General features: G+C 37.4%; 1 protein-coding gene across 1 annotated transcript in view; it reads right to left on the bottom strand.

Annotated features, from left to right (window-relative positions):
- SLC4A4 (solute carrier family 4 member 4) overlaps positions 1–17,638 on the bottom strand; it is a 98,989-nt gene that overhangs the window by 69,790 nt on the left and 11,561 nt on the right. Inside the window, exons 2-3 of the mRNA XM_053461644.1 lie at positions 12,093–12,166; positions 689–874 (exon numbers count right to left, since the gene is read on the bottom strand). Of these exons, the coding sequence (XP_053317619.1) occupies positions 689–874; positions 12,093–12,165 (259 nt within the window). The 5' untranslated portion in view covers position 12,166. The remainder of the gene's footprint in view (positions 1–688; positions 875–12,092; positions 12,167–17,638) is intronic.

The following is a 17,638-nucleotide window of genomic DNA, read 5'->3' on the forward strand; positions in this document are numbered from 1 at the left end:
AAGGTAATTAGATACGAAATGGAAAGTAAACAGCAAACGAAGATAAGGAAGGCCGCAAGCCTGTCCTTTACACAGCCCTGAAACCTGATTATGGAGGATCAAGAAGCAAGCTTTTAATTTAAGTGTATCTGAAGCTACAAAAAGCTTTTTTTTTTATTTTTTTATTTCCAACACTGCTCGTTGTACTAGGCAAGTTTAGTTGAGAAAACTGCAGGCTTGGTAGACCACAACCTTAACTATAATAGAATTTTTTTTTTTTTTTTACTTTACATTTTGTTATATTCTTTTTTTAATGGCAATGACAATAGGTGCAAGGTATGCATTGTAAATTGCACTACTTTGTTACAGAACACATTTATACATCTACCACAATGTTGCCGAGCAATCACATACATTTTATGTTGTAAGAGAAATTGAAATAATATAAATGATAATAAGCTTTGGTTGAGTTCATGGGAACACTTGTAGCCCAGTGGCCTAGAAAATACTGCAAGGTGGGGAATTCCAGAAAGGAAGTAGGATGTACAGGATGGAGAATTCCATCAAAGGGAGTGGACAGCTCAACACGTCGTTCCCACTTCCAAAGTAATGGGTCTCCCAGATATTTGTATTGTAATAGGTAAAAAAAACCGTGCTGACTAAGTAAGAGTTGGGATCATTCAGTCGTTAATGTGTGACTCGAACTTACTGAGGGGTTTAAGGATGTTGGAGCTGTACTCATCGGCATTTTCAGTATCAGATTTGTCGACATCGGAATAGTTCTCAGACGACTTCTCTTTCTCCTTTTTGTCTTTGTGGCCAGTCCTACGCCTGTGACGTCTCCTTCTCCTGTAGCTTTTGGGGACATGAACCCCAATGTAGACGGTGTGGTGGCCTAGGAGACAAACAGAAAATTGTTATTACAAAGTCCACCCTGCCTTCTGGCTTGGCATGTAGTAATTTGACAAATGAAGGCCTTTCTTATGTATTGTTGTAAGAAAAAGGGTAGAGACTTCAAAGTAGGACATTTTGACTTACAAAAGCTTTGCAATATAGAAGTGCACCATATCATTAATTACCTAAAGTTATTACCAATTATATATATAAAATTATATGATTATATTATAACCCCCTTATGATGCTCTTTATGAAGAATGAACAAAGTTATGCAGGTTTCAGAGGAGCAATGCAAATCAACTTGTGTAGATTTGTGTTGAGCTATGCATAGAGCTAAGATGTCATGAATCCCTGTGAACCAATATGATACATTTAGGTGCCATGGCTACTAGACAGGGTTTTTCCCAGTAATCCTTTTCTTCATTTAACCCCTTAATGACAAAGCCCGTACATGAAGTCGCAGAATAATAGTATGTCTGACTAAATAAGAGTATCTGGACCTCGTGTTTTCGAAGACCTGTCAATCATCTGCATTCAAATTTGACTTGACGACACTGGAGTTCTGATTGACAGCTCTGCCTTCACAGATGTTCTTGAGCTGATGTGGTGCTCCAAGTCATCTCTAATCTTTCATATGCCTCAAGACTGGGGACTAGAGAGATATCTCCGTCCCTGCTTACGATCTTCTAAGGGCTACGGGTTTGCTAAATGTCTCCCAGGCATCATATAATATATGATTTATCAAAAACAATAAATACCAAATACAAAACCTAATTTAGACCTTGACACACACACACACACTTATAGAAGCGGTCTGAAGCCTGATATATAAATAAAATCTTAATAGTAATATTCTTTCTAAACATAACACACTTTATGGTAGAGTGACGTTTAGCCTTTGCGTACTTTGCTAAAAGGAAAAACAATGAACGTGAAACACGATGATTTGATCTGAATGCATTCCGAGTATTAGGAGCATGGCTATTTACAGTAAATTGTTCTCATGAGAATGCATTATTATACAGCAAATAGGAAGCATTTTAAGGGCATATGAGCAGAGCAGATTACTTCCTGCAAAATCAAAATTAACCTTTTAAGCTCCAAAGGACTATGTAATATGGATTTTGTATAGACTTTAAGATAAGAACATTATTTTTTGTGCAATTTAGCATTATTCCCAAGAGTTTCTTCCTGTTTTATCACTTACTAAAACATACAGCTAGTCAGTAGCATCGTATACATATAGGGCAAACACAACGCAATGTTTCTTTCACTTTACAATTCATGACGGCTCACTAGCTCATAAGAATCGAGAATGCATGAGGGAAGCCTAATTGATCTAGGTCATTAAAGAGACATTCTAGTCCCCATCTTTTATTTTTATTAATTCATCTTGGAGTCCACTAGCATGTAGTCCAGTACATTTTACTGCGTCATTTTTTTCTCAGTCCTTGTCAACGTTTGACGAAGCAGAAGGAATGCTTAAAGAGACCGTTTAATGACACCCCACTATAGAATAATGTATATTAAAGTAATTTCTTACAGAAAAAATAAATAAATAAATAAAACATTCACCTGACCTATGTTACAGCCTTGCTGCAGTAGCAGCCCTCCTCTATCCATGGTTTGACTATTCTTTCCACTGATTGGCTGCTTCAAACAGTGAACAGTGACAGAAAAGTGCTCTCATGGAAGTTCATGCCAACACTTTCTAGCCAGAGTTGACCGGAGGTGAGTATATAATGTGCGACACTTAGCTGGCGGGTGCGGATATGAGTACATGCATATGGGGGGGGGGATTCTGCATATTCCCCCCAAGCATTTGCATAAAAGGACAATACAAAAATGTAAAGGGACGTCATAGCATTAAAGTGCATATCATAGCTAGAGTGTCACCTTAAAAAAGTTTCTTATGTATGTGCTGTAGAACCCCGATGAAAGTAAAGCTAAACGTCCCATATCAGTGTGTCAATTGGCTGCATATTACATGCATGGATTTCACTTATTTTAGGTTCCTACAACTACCGCAAGATTTCTACTACTTTCAGTAGCTCAGCAAACACTAGCAAGCCGTATGATATTGAAAAATGGAAGTTATATTTAAACTACGTCTACAGGGCATCAGAGATCTTTATAACCTTTCCATGTTTTTATTTGTATTTAACTCTGCCTCCATTTCAGCTACAGCAGTATCCAGAATAGCAAATTCTCTCTTTTCCAGGTTAGTGGGTGCTGTGCACTGACTCACCTATCCATGCTGTAAGGACCCCCTGCCAGAGTGCTGATCCGCAGTGACATTTAGTATAATTGACAGCTCTAGCAGGTGGTGGCTTCAGGATTCTACCCATGTGAGGAGATAGTAACTTATTAATTAAAAGATTTCAACTGCCATTCATCGGTTGTTTCAGCTATGCCTGCGTTCGTTTACAAAAACAGATATATAGATATAGCTTTTGTTTTTTTGTATACTTAGTATATCATAGTATAAACAGAACTTTTTGATGGCAGTGATTTACTTTTGGGGGTCGTGAGATGAACAGGTCTGGGTTAAGGTGTAGTTGATCTGTGTCCTGCAGAGAGAGTGATCCTCTCTCATGGCACCCCTGTTGTGTATATTGAACTTTTGAACTCTAAAATTATTATTCCATTTGATGAATGCAAATCCCATTGCAATTTCTGCTTAGCAATGAAGGAGTCAAGCCTACTGTTTCAATGATTTATAATGTGCACATGTGGTTAGAAGATTATAGAGATTGTCTGGTACTGTTTCCAACACATTAGAGCATTATGGCCAACAGACTTATCCTGCTGTGTGTCTAATATCAGCCCGACACAAGCAGGGCAAAACAGAGAAATGCTACTTGGATTGAGATTACCAACAACATAAATGACCGATTATAAAAACAGCTGTGCTAGCTTCTACACTTATTCAACGATACAAAGTTGTTGAGGGTAATTAGGATTGCAAATCCTAAAAATTGGCAAATCATCATATTTATGGGCGTTACTTTTACCACAACACCCAATGGGGTGTGATGTCACCTATGGGTATATAGATAAAATGTGAGCACTGTCATAGCATAGCTAATAGCCCAGCAGCCAGGCTGTAAGTGTGTAGAGTAAGTGTGATGGAGTGAGTGCACGTTAGTGTGAGTATTATGGAATGGCTGTTCCGGGAGGTGGGCAGGAGCCAAGGGTAGCCTTACTTGCCCCAAGGCCAGAAGGTGCCAGCTCCCCTGACCCTAAAGGTTACCAGCAAGACATGAATAGGTTTACTGTATGTCTAACTCTGTTTCAGACACCATGTAGATGCAGAACACTTACTACCCGATGTCATCTTAATACAGAAAAAGCTGCCTAAGTAGGGTTGTATTTATTGTCCATATTTTCAGAATCCTGTTAAATGTCAAACCTACTTCAAAGTATTCTTGGTTTCAGAATCAAAACCAGATTACAAGTTGCCAAAACAAAGAAATGAGCAGTCAACTAAAAGGAAATACGAGGATTTGTTTATTTAGCCATGCAATATAAATGTTTACTTTATTAGTAAAGAAAGTTACGCTATCAAGGCAAATCTGAATAATATCATTGTACAATAAAACAAACCTTTGGTACTGCGATACACTCAAACCCAACAAGCATTCCAAGGTCCTTGAATGGGCACAAGGGGAGAAAAAGAGAGAAAGGGGGATTTGGGTCTCAAAAAGGAACTGAGCCTCCGAAGAAGGAACACTTGGGAGGTCTGCCCCTACTTCTAATAAATTCCCCTCTATACTTTACAGTTAATTAAAAAAATCATTAAAACAGCTACTTACATAAATTAGTACCTCTATAGGGATTTATTAATATTGTATACAGTTTATGTTTGTGTTACTGTCTATAACATGCCTGAAGCCATTCGATTTGTATTCATCCACATGGCACTAAAGGATGACTATAGACTATTCCTTTTGAGACACAAATTGTTTCTATTTTTTAGGTGATAGGGAGCATTCTTTTGCTTGGTTTTTAGTTCTTCTAATCATCAATGTTCTTCCCTTTACTGCGGTTTCAAAACATGTATTATTTCATATGAGCTGAATTAAACCGAAAAGCTCTCCAGCCCCCACTGCACCAATGTAAAAACATGGGTTGAGAATGTGACCTCCACTCCCTGCTTTACTAATTGACTACAATATTAAGATAGAGCGTATCTGAATGACTCATTTTAGGTCCAAGTAATTTAATAGCTGCTATAAAACACGATCAATAATAATGTTATTATAAATGTTTTATAACCAGGGATGGGCACAGTTGGAAAATGTCACAAAGGGCTGTGTAAAGTGCTACATTTGCGCCTCATGAAATGCATTGACGGATTTTACAAACAAGGGTCAAACAAAGATAAGCAGTCTATGGAAGCCAAACTCATATTAAAACCCCTAGCCTAACACATCTCCAAGCTGAAACTGATCTTTAAGAAGTTACTGTGTCGTGCCTGTACCCCTGTGTTTGTGATGCCGTTTGCCACGCCAGTACTTTTATGTATAGTTGAGAGCGTTTTGCATTCCTCGGTCAGGACTTCTGCCTGGAGTTCTGACATCATAACATCACACTGCATCTCTGACTGCATTATATAAAAGCATGTGACATCACATTCAACCTACTCAATGCCCTGAAATACACCTTTGCGCCAGATTAAAAAGGATTAGCGTGACACGCTTCCAATAGTCTGGAAACTGGAATGTAGAGGAACAAAAAGTTAGTTATCGTGTCATCTTGTGAGGACATCAACATCATTAGTCCCAGTATCAGGACTATGCAACTATGTTTGTAGGGCAAACATTTAATAACATAAGCTTTCAGGGCATTGCCTGTATCCCTGAAGAAGATATCCCAAGGGTCTTCAATGGTAATGTGATTGAGATATTGCTCTTTTAACAAACTATACAATATCACAGTTCAATAAGGACTAACTTTTGAGGATCCATTGAAAACAAGCATTTTACTTTGCATACCCCATTTATTCATGCTGACTTGATGATTGTAAAAGAGAACTGTTAAGATGAAGAAGCATAGTCATTTCACTTCACATCAACAATTCTTTCCCCTGGAATGTGGATAATAAAGGGCATGTGAAAATGCCCTGCATACGTCAATCAGGTAAGCAAACATGCGCTGCTCACTGACTTGCCGCTTCTAACATAACAGGTTAATTTAATGCTATTGGCACAGTCTGTGCTTTAACTAGTAAGAGAGAGCTGCCAAGGCCATTTCAAATAGCTCAATAAAATAAAAGTGGGTTAACTATTCTCATTTATGAGATTTATGGCTCCGGTTTTCTTTTGATATTTACATTTGCTGCAGTAGACATTTTTTTCCCCTTTCTCTTTGATAAAATCTTGTTCCAGACCCTAATATCCACTGAGTTCCAGCCACAAACTTAGAACTGGCTTTCCTCCAAGGAAATAGAGATGCATTCAGTACATCTCCCTAAGCAACAGAGTTGGGACACTTGATTCACCTTAAGAAAAGTCATACCACGCATGTGCCCAATAATTCACAATAAAGGCAAAGGGGTATATGGCAAAACTATCCTTAATACCAGATTTTCTTCAAAACAGACCATAGCTGCTTAAGCTGGGAAAACATTATGGCAGAATGGCTGGAAAGAATACAGTGGAGAAATTAATTGTAAGACCCTCTACTATTGTATACAAAAAGTAACGTATCATTCCTTGTTACAATAGGTGTCTTGATGACTGCGTGTGTGCTTGATTTTATACACCTGTCGAATGCAATAATTAGGAAGGGTATCCCCATATTTTTGCCCATGTAGTGTATATTATGATGGATGAATATAAAATGATTATGAGTGTGAATACCCCTACAGAAGCTTTGAACAAAGCACTGCCAAAAAAAATAAAATAAAAAAAGATAAAAGCATATTGCACCATTTTGACCTTGCTCCATTGTGTTAAAATCCAAGGTGCTTTACCACCAAGGAGTTTGGTTGGTGATTGCAGGTGTTTGGAAGAAAACATAATAATAACAGTTAAGATTGTTGTACCTGTTAGTACAGGTAGTTTATAACAGATAATAAAACACATTACCCGCATTTGGCAAAGAATTGTTATAGCCACAAAGAGATGTGTAGTATGTCGACATGTAGTCATTTGTAAGATTGTTTACTACACAGATGGAAAATAATTAGGGGGTGTTGCTGGTGCAAGACACTGGGGCCTGCAAACCCCAAGTGGTCCAGTGAGGTAGACCATTGCCTCTTACGTAACTGGCCCCACGGATGTAACATTGCAGGGGCCCCTCTCAAATGGAGGCCCCAAACGTCTGCAAAACAATGCACCTCCAGGCAGGGCAAACCAAGAGGCCAGCAGGCTGCTGCCTCATTGAGTCTGTGCACCATGATATGATGTCATATCCCAGCACTCACAGGAGGCAGTGTAGGAGGACCATGAGGGAGCACCAGAAGAGGGTTGTCATTGGTTGGTAGACTGCCTGCTCCTGATCCAACAAAGGTAGGACAGTCTGCAAGTATGTTTGTTAGTGTGTGTGTGTCAATAGGTTAGTGTATTGTGTGTGTGTCAATATGTTAGAGTGTGCATAAGTATTTCAGTGTGTTGAAATAGGTTAGTGTGTGTGAGTATGTTAGTCTGGATTTGTGTGTGTAAGTATGTTAGTATGTAAAATAAGGAAGCATAAAAATTCTGAATCACATATCTATATAAATAGACCACCATGTGAACTGGACTAAAGAGTATGTTTTTGTATATATGTATATACATGGGAGCGTGTGTATATGTAAAGGTATAAGTATGTATATGTGTGTGTGTGTGTTTATCTGAATGTGTGTATATGTATAGGTTAAAATGAATGTAAGAAAATAGATTACAGTACATGGGCTGTGGGAATGTTACAGTGCTTGGTAGTTATGATACGGACTGGAGAGAAAAGCATATTACATGAGGTAGGGGATCTTGGATATGGCATTCTATAACATATGACAAGGGGCTTGTGATTTGAGAGCTTGCTGGGGATATGACATTGGTAATGGGAATATGACAGGGGCAAGGTGTAAAACATGAGGGGAATAGTGTATTAAAATGATAGAGGATCCAATAAGAAGTCTTACCCCCAATCTGAGTGTGAGGGTACCAGTGGGCAAATAGCTAAAAATTCTGCCTTCCACACACCGCTGGACTTTAAGTCACATCCTATTCGCAGCTTACTGCTGGTTAATCACACATTTATTATCTGTTATCTGTGCCAGGCTAATAAGAATTACCAGACAAACTCAATTAATCAGGTTCTGCCACCCACAGCATGAATATGGATACTGACAGTATTATTTAATGTACATCACTTTAACGCATGTTAAAGGTAGAACAATGACCATTAAAGGACAATAGAGGTTTCCCATTCTTCATCTAGCACTTTGGCACACGATTGATTACAATTGCTATGGTATCCGTAAAACCTTTACCATATTACCCTTACCTATCACACAAAAAGCTTAACATAGTGAATTTTCCCAAGGTATTTCTAAACATTAGGAAGACACACACTCCTATACACCCTGCCAGGTGACTTTTTCCATACAGGCAGATATAAACGTGCATGTCAGAATAATAAAGTGAATGAACTTCCTGACCCGAGAGACGCTTGCAACATATCAGGTGTGTTTAGTCACACAGAGTCCTAAAATGTCTTTAATTGTATAATACAGCTTGCCAAGTGTTTGGATTGCAGGTGGTTTCCTTAATTCTGCAAGCCGCAATCTACTGCACCTTACAAAGGCTAATTTAACTATGCATTGTGAAGGGCCACCTAACTCTACCAACTACATGCTGCATAGTGAAACAGAGTAAAGGGAATGGAAAGCACTTTCTGTGCAAATGCAAGGCAAATGGGCCTCTTTTAACCCCTACAAAACATTTGCCAAGCCAGTGCTAGAGCTGATGGTTGGTAAGTATATCATGTGAAGTCTCCTGCATGGAAAAATGCTGGGGGGGGTCAAGCAAAAGGGCATATGCATATGTGGATGTTCTACAGAATCCGTGTCCCTTTAATATGCTTTCCTAAAACCAGTCTATTAGCTACTTCTAATTAGTCCGAAGATTATTCGTATATTCACATAAAGGTTTTATATGTTATTGCAGAAGAACCAAAACAACAGATTTCTGATGAAAAAAAGAGCTTTCCATCTGAAACTATATCAGTTTAATAATGGACTAAAGAGAAAAAAAAAATTCTCAATAGTTTCACCCAGAGTGAGCCTACATCGTACATTTAAGATCCGAATCACATTTTGCTGAGACACTTGGTGCAGTGTAAATGAGAGATAAGGGAAAATAATATGTAAAAATTGCTGGTTTTCTGGGTTTTATTACAATCACTTGAAAATGTATTATTCAAAGTGATTTCATAACAATAACAATAATAAAATATCCAAAATATTATACACAGAAAACGATCTTCATAAAAGTTAAATGAAGCAATCTGGGTAAAGCTTGTTTTATGATGATGCATGGACTTTTGTTAATTGCCTTTGACTGTTATAGTATTGACCCACAATACACACGGAACACATATTATGACTATAAACTTGAATAAAATCATTGTCCCTTTTTCCTAGTCCAACACAAGTTCTGTTGAACTTGATTTGAAAACTCAAAACACTATATTGTCTGAACCGGTCATCAGTTGTTATGTAGGACGTGGTTTACCGGAAACCCATTTCCCCAATAGGTTAGACAGGTGTGCCACAGGTTAAGAAATGCTTAGCACCACCCTGGGAAAAGTGCATGGTGTCTAATAACCATATTACGGAAAGCGTGGAAACCCCGGCTAGGCAGAAACTTTTAACCTGATCTCCATCACATTGTAACCGCTCCAGATAAAGTGAGTGAGGGCCACCTACCAGGATAGAAATTCTGGATTTAAACTAAAAAAATGTATCTTTCACTCATAAACCCTAAGGAAGTTAGCATGATATATTGATGACATACAGTGTTAGCCACGTATCCTTCTAGTAGTATCCTTCTAGACTGCGTGGTAGTGAATGATGTAAATGTAGGGGCAGTTTATGTCAGTGGTAGGCTTCCCTGAAGAGAAAAGTTTTTAGGGAGCGTTTGAAGGATCAAATATATCTGTCAATGTTATTAAAAAGAATGATTCTCTTATCTCATGTTGTAGGCTATGAGTTGAACATCAGTCATTTTTGCACAAATACTCCCTACTTTTGTAAGCAATTAGTGACCTACACTGTCACAGAGATCAACAGGAAGGAGAAAAGTTAAATTCTGTATATATACACATTTTGTCCAGGATCATCACTGCAAATCTTTAAATGGAAAGAAAACAAAAACGTACTTGACAATCCTCTTGAGAAAAAATAATAAAAAATAAATAACATTTAAGGTGTTTCTTAGATGATTATAAGTTTCTTAATACATGCCTGATTCTCTCTGATTCTCTGCCAAGTTTCCTAATCAGGGAAATACGCTGATCAACTGAACATACACTGATATATGTATACACTATATGGGTGTGTGTCGGAACTTGGCGCTGACACACTACCTGCTAGGAAAATACACGTACGCTCATTAGAAAGCCAACAATGAGTCTTCGGGGGAATATACAGCAATAGGCTTTTTTAACTTACTTGTGCTGTATGCTAATGTTTTACATTCGTCTGTATCACTGTCTAACATCTTTGCATTGTAGTATCTGAGTATTGTGTTGTGCTTCTTAGGTCCGACTGGCAATGACAATCACGCAGCATGAAGCCAGTATGCCAGATGGCCGGTCCAGGCCTGATGCTTCCTGTATATTATACAGTGCTACAAAGATATCTTTACACTTTATAAATAAAATGTATTTAAGGCCATTTAAGCCTTTGAGTTTCAGAGGAACTAGAGGTGAGCATATTATTCTAACACACATTAAGTTAAAATAACACTTTCCTTGTAACCCGGCTTTAATCAGAGTGTATACAAGGCCTCATCCCTTCAGTTAATAAACTACTAGGGGCCTAGCATGATCACGAGAATGTATGCTGTTAGCATGTGTGTGTGTCTGTATGATGTAGGAGTATGTATGTTAATGTATGGTGCATATGGTGTTAGAGCGTGTGTATGTTCCCTGATGGCGTTGGCATGAGTGTGTGTCAGTGTACAGGGCAGGGGCGAGCATAGCGGAGCTTAGGAGAGGGAAAGAGAGGCAGAGATGGAGGGAGAGAGAGTGTGTAAATAAATAAATGTAATGTAAGTGTGAATTGTTACTGTGTGCGTGTTAGTGTGTGGGTGTAATTGTATGGTCTTAATGTAAGTGTGTGTGTTAGAATAGAAACTAAGGACACCAGCAACACTGTCCAAGAAAGAATTTCTAGAGAACATCAGAAAGCAGTATCCGCCTCTTAAAAGATGCCTAGCTCCGATTTACTGTCAAGTTTCCTAATCATGGAAATGCACTAATCAATCAAGGAAATACGCTAATCAACCTCTATGTTAATAAAAGAGTTAACTAAAGCAAATAAAGAGTGGCATGCACTAATTAGCTAATTATCAACATCATTCACAATATACAACTCAATTATTTAACATGAATTGGAAATGCTAAGTTTATGACATCCTCGGAATACTCTTTGTAATACCTGTAATGATCTCTTGCTAAACCAGTATATTTGGCTAACTCCTTTGCATTGAACTTGCCTTTTTTAAATTGAAAGGGTAATAGGGTCTTAGCAAGCTGATTAGGAGAAAAAGACTGTATATTTTATACTTTAGCTATTGTCGTTAAGACTGACATGTTTTAGCAAACCTTTTTTCATCTTTGTGCAATATATATACATAGCTGGGTTTATTTTCTAGCACATTAGTGTCCTTGCTAATCATTTTATCAAAAGGTTAATCAGGGTTTACAGAAATGAAATTGTGCACAAAATAATAACTTTTTGGATATTTTTTTAGTTGATTTACAATTAAATATTACACTTAATTAGATTAAAACTCAAAGCTTAGTAAACCATATTCTCTTAACCTTTTGATGCAATATAGAGTACCGGGACACCCCCCATACGATGGCATGCGCTTTATTAATGGTGTACTACATATGTTCCATAAAAGTCTCTGGATGAATTGTGAGGATAGTGTAAACAGAAAGGCCTTCATCAGAAATGTGCCCACGTGTACTGAGTGAGGATACATCCGCTCTCTTACCTTCTACCTCCTCTTCATCACACACATGCTTCAGGAATGAAGCCCCTCTATCCAAAACTGCTTCATCTTCCATCCTATAGTAGTAAAAAAGAAAAAAAGAGTGCTCAGATCTCTCCTGGAGGGAGCTTCCCGTCGAGACCCTTCCCTTCTGCAGGTTAACCTGTGCGCTGTTCATATTATTTCAAGAGGCCTTCTCCTTCCCCTTGGTCCTTGAATGGCCATCAAATAATGCCAGTGAAACAGACTAGTGATTAAGTAGGTCCAGTGCAACCAAAGTCCTTGGGCATTGGCGCTGGCCAGTATGTATGAAAATGTGTATATAGAAATAAAATTCTTAAGACGTGTTGTAAATCATTGTAAAATCCACGCCGGCAGATGGTGAATATCTAGTTGTGGTCCATGTTTCACTACTGCACAGTCCAAGACATATTCCACAGGCATGTCAAGTAAACAGACCTACAAACGCACAAACACGTAGACACACAAAAGACGCTCTGGCTTACTCCTGTATCTTAATACCTATGAGATAGAGGCTTTGTGTCACATGCCGGGCTAGCAGAAAGCCGACATCTGGGGATTATACAGAGTTCCAGCTACCACAGTTATCCAGGAGAGTACAGTAAAGCTACGGGAAATGTCCGTTAATTGTCCGCCTATTCAGTTTCTATTACATCCCCCTGCCATGAAAGATAGAGGAAATGTCACACAGCCGATTAATGACAAACATTACCCATTTACACCAGGTCATTCAGATGTTTAACGGGGAGTAAATATTTAAATAATAAGTCATGTAGACGAAAATTTGGTTTTAATTTAGTTTTGTTCCAATAAACTCCCTTTATGTGCAGACCTAGCAGCTGCCATTGTTGCCAGTCATGTGATATTTTGCGTACGTTTCGCTGCTCAACCGCCCCACTTAGCTGATTCTTTACGGCAATGCTGAAGAAGTCCTGTGAGTCAGTGTGATTAAGACTCAGACATTCTACTGCAAAAAGTAGAATTGAAAAAAAAAAACAGCACAATATTTTTTGAAGACTATCAACAATAACGGGTTTTCCCCTTTAAAGCCATGTGAACCACGTTTAATTCTCCACTTGTATCCTATCAAGTACGGCTAGTCAGAAATACGATGGTCAGTACATGACTAACTAGGCTGTTCTTTTATAGTACGTCATTCCACGTAATTCAGCACGTATGAAAAAAAGTATTTTATGGCAGCGAGGTTAAAATGTACCGGGATATGAATTTGTAAATGTGTTGAAATTGTGATGTTATAAAAGTTACTCTTCCTGCATACAAAAGCAGTGACTCACTAAGAAACAATGCAAAAAGGCCAAAGGATCGAAAATGTATGAATAGAATGCTTATGCTTTTCCTGGTATGATAGGACTGGGGGAAAAAAAAAAGAACAATACGTCGCAGATGCATATATAAAGAGAACGTTGATGTGAAAACTATCACCCTGATATTATGTCCGTTTACTAGATTTTTCCAGGATTAATATTTACATAAATAAACATTTTTGGATTTTTGCTGTAATCTATTGCACTATGCATTAATGAGAAAAAAATAAGAGACCCGCTAATGCTCTGGTAAAAACTACAACTCCTATAAAGCTTTAACAGTCCATGGCCAGTCAACCTCCACAACTCTACAGCATCTAGAATGGATAGATTTCTACAAATGCAGGGAATAATCCGATGATTTGCATTTCATTCATTGAAAGTGTAATTTCTGTGGCCACAACATGTTTAATGCAGATCGCTATCCTAAAATTCAATCTGCTTAGTTTTACAGAATTGGTTATAAACCATTGATTTAATGTCGACAAATTAACATTTATGCTAACGTAGCATCACAAATGTGATCCATTACAAAATACAGATTTTTGACTTTAAATGCGTTTCTACTAGCAAGTTTCTTTAAGAAATACTGTAATATATATATATATATATGTGTGTGTGTGTGTAAGACAGGTGACTGAGAAGTTTTCGTTTTCTCTCTGACATTCACATGTCTGGTGTTACGCAATGTAAGACTATAATTAGCATCCTTACATCAATATTTATATGTCAATACTAACTGTATCATTTCCTTCTGAATAGTTATTCTTTTTCCACAATACATAACACTCAAATCAAATTAAGCAGAAAGCTCCTACATTGTAAATATTTACATTAGGCAGACAGGACTAGCAAGGGTTCTATTTTAATTTTCCCTCCTTGAAACCAACTAAAGATAAAGATTTAAAAAAAAAACAAAAGAAAAAAAAAAAAACAATAAAATTATGTAACGTAATAAAAGAAAAAACGTGCTCTTGGACTTGCCAAAAGTCCCTTTACTGTACATGTAAATGCTTTTGATATGCTCATTTGAAATTTAACGTGCCTCGGTTATACAAGCTTATACTGGACTACTACTCCCATGAATCTCATCAATTCACATGGTGGCTGAGACTCATAGGAGCAGCGGCAAAAAAGGCAGAGCTTACGGTCCATGGCTGCCTTTTGGCAACACTTTAGAAGATCAATGGCTTAGTGATGTGTAATCTTAAGAAGTATTCCATAAAAAGGAGAACAGTAGATGAGTGGAACAGCCTCCCAACAGATGTGGTAATAGCCAATACAGTGAAAGCATTTTAAAATGCATTGCACAGGCATATGGGTATCCTGAACATGTGTCATTTTGTCCCTAATCCCTTATTAATTAAACTTTTCTTTTGTTTTTTTGCACTAATTATTAATATGCAGTTTTTTAAATTTGAAGTATAATAGTCTATTTTATTGAACCGGCAAGTAATAAATATGTATATGTATGGATTGTTGAGAATTAAATTAGAGTGGCAATTTTTTACGTCACCTTTATATGTTAAGAAAACCGAAAATGTGATTAAGGCTCCGGTCACCCAGGATCCGAATGCTCTGCACCTATAAACCATGTATGCACGCCTATAAATCATCATATCTGTACACCCAAGTCCTCACGACAAATCCCCCCCCCACTTATAATCAGCTTATACTAAACTCTAATTCTTAGCCGTGAATCACCAGAGATGAGCAGAGGCAGAGTGTGACATTAGTTAACCAGTTACTACACCTGCAGTCGGTCCCAGTGTTTAACCCTGCGTACGCCATAATGATGCGGCCCTGCTCTCAATACACAACAAATTGGCAATCATACCAAATTTTGCACAATTCATATTTACTCAGGATTGCTTAAATGAGGACTGTTTTTTTTTTATATATATATTTATTTATATCTTAAAACGTAGAGTTACTTTAGGATCTATTTGGACATGGACATATAAAGTGCAACATATGTGACTTTATAAATCAATGCATTATTTTAATTAAATAATAATTTTAAGTCTTAGGGAAAAACAGAATGAGAGACATGCTAAAGTATAAACATTTTTTTTTTGCAATTTTCTACAAAGTAGGTGCCACTGATAAACAACATCCCGTGATTACGCTTACACAAACTGGCTGGCGATACAGAAAAAAAAACAGATACGCACAATGTTTTGATATTTTGTTTACTTGAAACAAGCCGTCACCTGGTGAATTGGCCCTGAGGGACAAGATATAAAACCATTTGGAAAATTGACACTTGTGATGTCAATGAACTGTGTGCAGAAAGCTTTCCCGATATCCACTTTTTGTTAATACTCCTCTTTGGCGTCTGCAGTTTTTAATTCACTTTAACTCTCGAAATGTAATCAGAGCCAGCGCAGATTTTATAAACTTAATTCAGGAACTGTGCGTATTTCCAATAATAGACCAGGAAGGAAGCAGAGCGATGTGTATATTAAAGAACACATTTGTATCCACGAATTAAATAGCCGTAAATTAAACTTTAATATAACAATTTCCAGTATCATGTGTTAAATAGAATAATAATATAAAATAATATATGACATTTGCTTTCAAACTCACTATACGTAGGTGCCATTAAGTCATTACAGCTAACTTTAAAAGAGTGGAGTCCAACAAAATATAGGGAGATCTATTGATTAGTTACTCAAAGTGATATGAGAAAGTTCTAGACTTATAAGAGGCATGGGAGATGTTTAGCACAATCTTCCAGAAACCTTTTAACTTAAATTATTACAGTGTAACAGAGCAAATAAATGCAACAATACTAATGATAAGGTTGATGGGACTCTTTGAAGTGGACTGTGTAGGAGTGTGTATTCACAGCATTAAAAAAATAGTTGCCTTTACCCTACTGTGATACCTCCATTTCTTAGCATAGGCGAATGAACTACAGTAACTAGTGAACTAGCGACAGGCCCCTTTTGACATAATAAATTGGTTTATCTTATTCTGTCAGGGCTCGTTTTATCATACCCCTTGAATGTATTTACTGAAAGATGTACTCCGTAAAATGTTGGAATGTAACAATGTAATGTAACAATGTTTAGGAGACAAAACGCAAAAGCTTGAAGAACAAACATGTTAGTAGGGAATTACGTTAAGATTTGTCCAAGTGGCTCACATCAGCCTGAGAATAGACCTGGTTAAATGTCATAGTCCCACATGGATGTCTGTAAATTGCCATATAATTCTACCCTTGATCCACAAAATACAATCATCTCTAGATAGAATACTTTGGTATATCATTTGACTCCATAGTTGAGTAGGCAGCTTACCATGTCATCTACGCATCTGACACGCAAGGGCTTAATAGTGACCTACACTTGACAACCACAAGCAGATTGTCTCAAAATCAAATTACATTTGGATAATAGAATATACCCCTTACACCTTAACTGTGAGCTAAACTAAAGTACAAACAAACCAAGAGCCTACGTAAAACAAGACAGTGCTGGATGATCAAAAATCAGTTACCCAACACTACGCCCTGTAATGCATAACCTTGTAGAGCTCACAATATTATCTTTAATAATAATTTAACAATTCAATTCATTCTGTTCTAAGTGGCTATTTTGCGACCATTGTAAGTTCACCCAATTTTTTGGCAGGAAGCTATTTCTCTATTACGTAAAAGATCAGATTGACATTTCATCTCAAGCAGCTTTTATCAAAAAGGATATTTATGGAATCATGCCAAGGATTACTGGACATTGCTATTATGTGTATAATGTGTAAAGAGTAAACTGAAGACACGTAATACATATCCTATTATCACAGGGTCATGTTATATAGCTAGGCTACTCTACATGTCCCCATGACTAGTAATCACCCATGTCTTTATGAACTATAGTTCCCAATGTACACATGACGCACTCATTGACTGCCTAGGGTATTCAAGGTCAATATTACTTCCATACAGACCAACAATTCACACACCACAGTCATGCAACACATCGTGATGGCAATGGGAAGCTACAAGGCCATCATCACATTTTATGCTCTTAAGACCATAATTAATGATCTCTGAATAAGAGATACCAATATCTACACGTTAGAACCCACTGATAAGTATTGGTTTTAAGTATAGGTCTAATCTTAGTTGTCAAGGTCAAGGTCAAAGTCGTTTCCACAAAGTTCATTAGCAGTAATAAATTACTAGGTGTTTTTCAA

The sequence above is a fragment of the Spea bombifrons genome, chromosome 1 (genome assembly GCF_027358695.1).
Source record: "Spea bombifrons isolate aSpeBom1 chromosome 1, aSpeBom1.2.pri, whole genome shotgun sequence".
Taxonomy (NCBI): Eukaryota; Metazoa; Chordata; class Amphibia; order Anura; family Pelobatidae; genus Spea; species Spea bombifrons.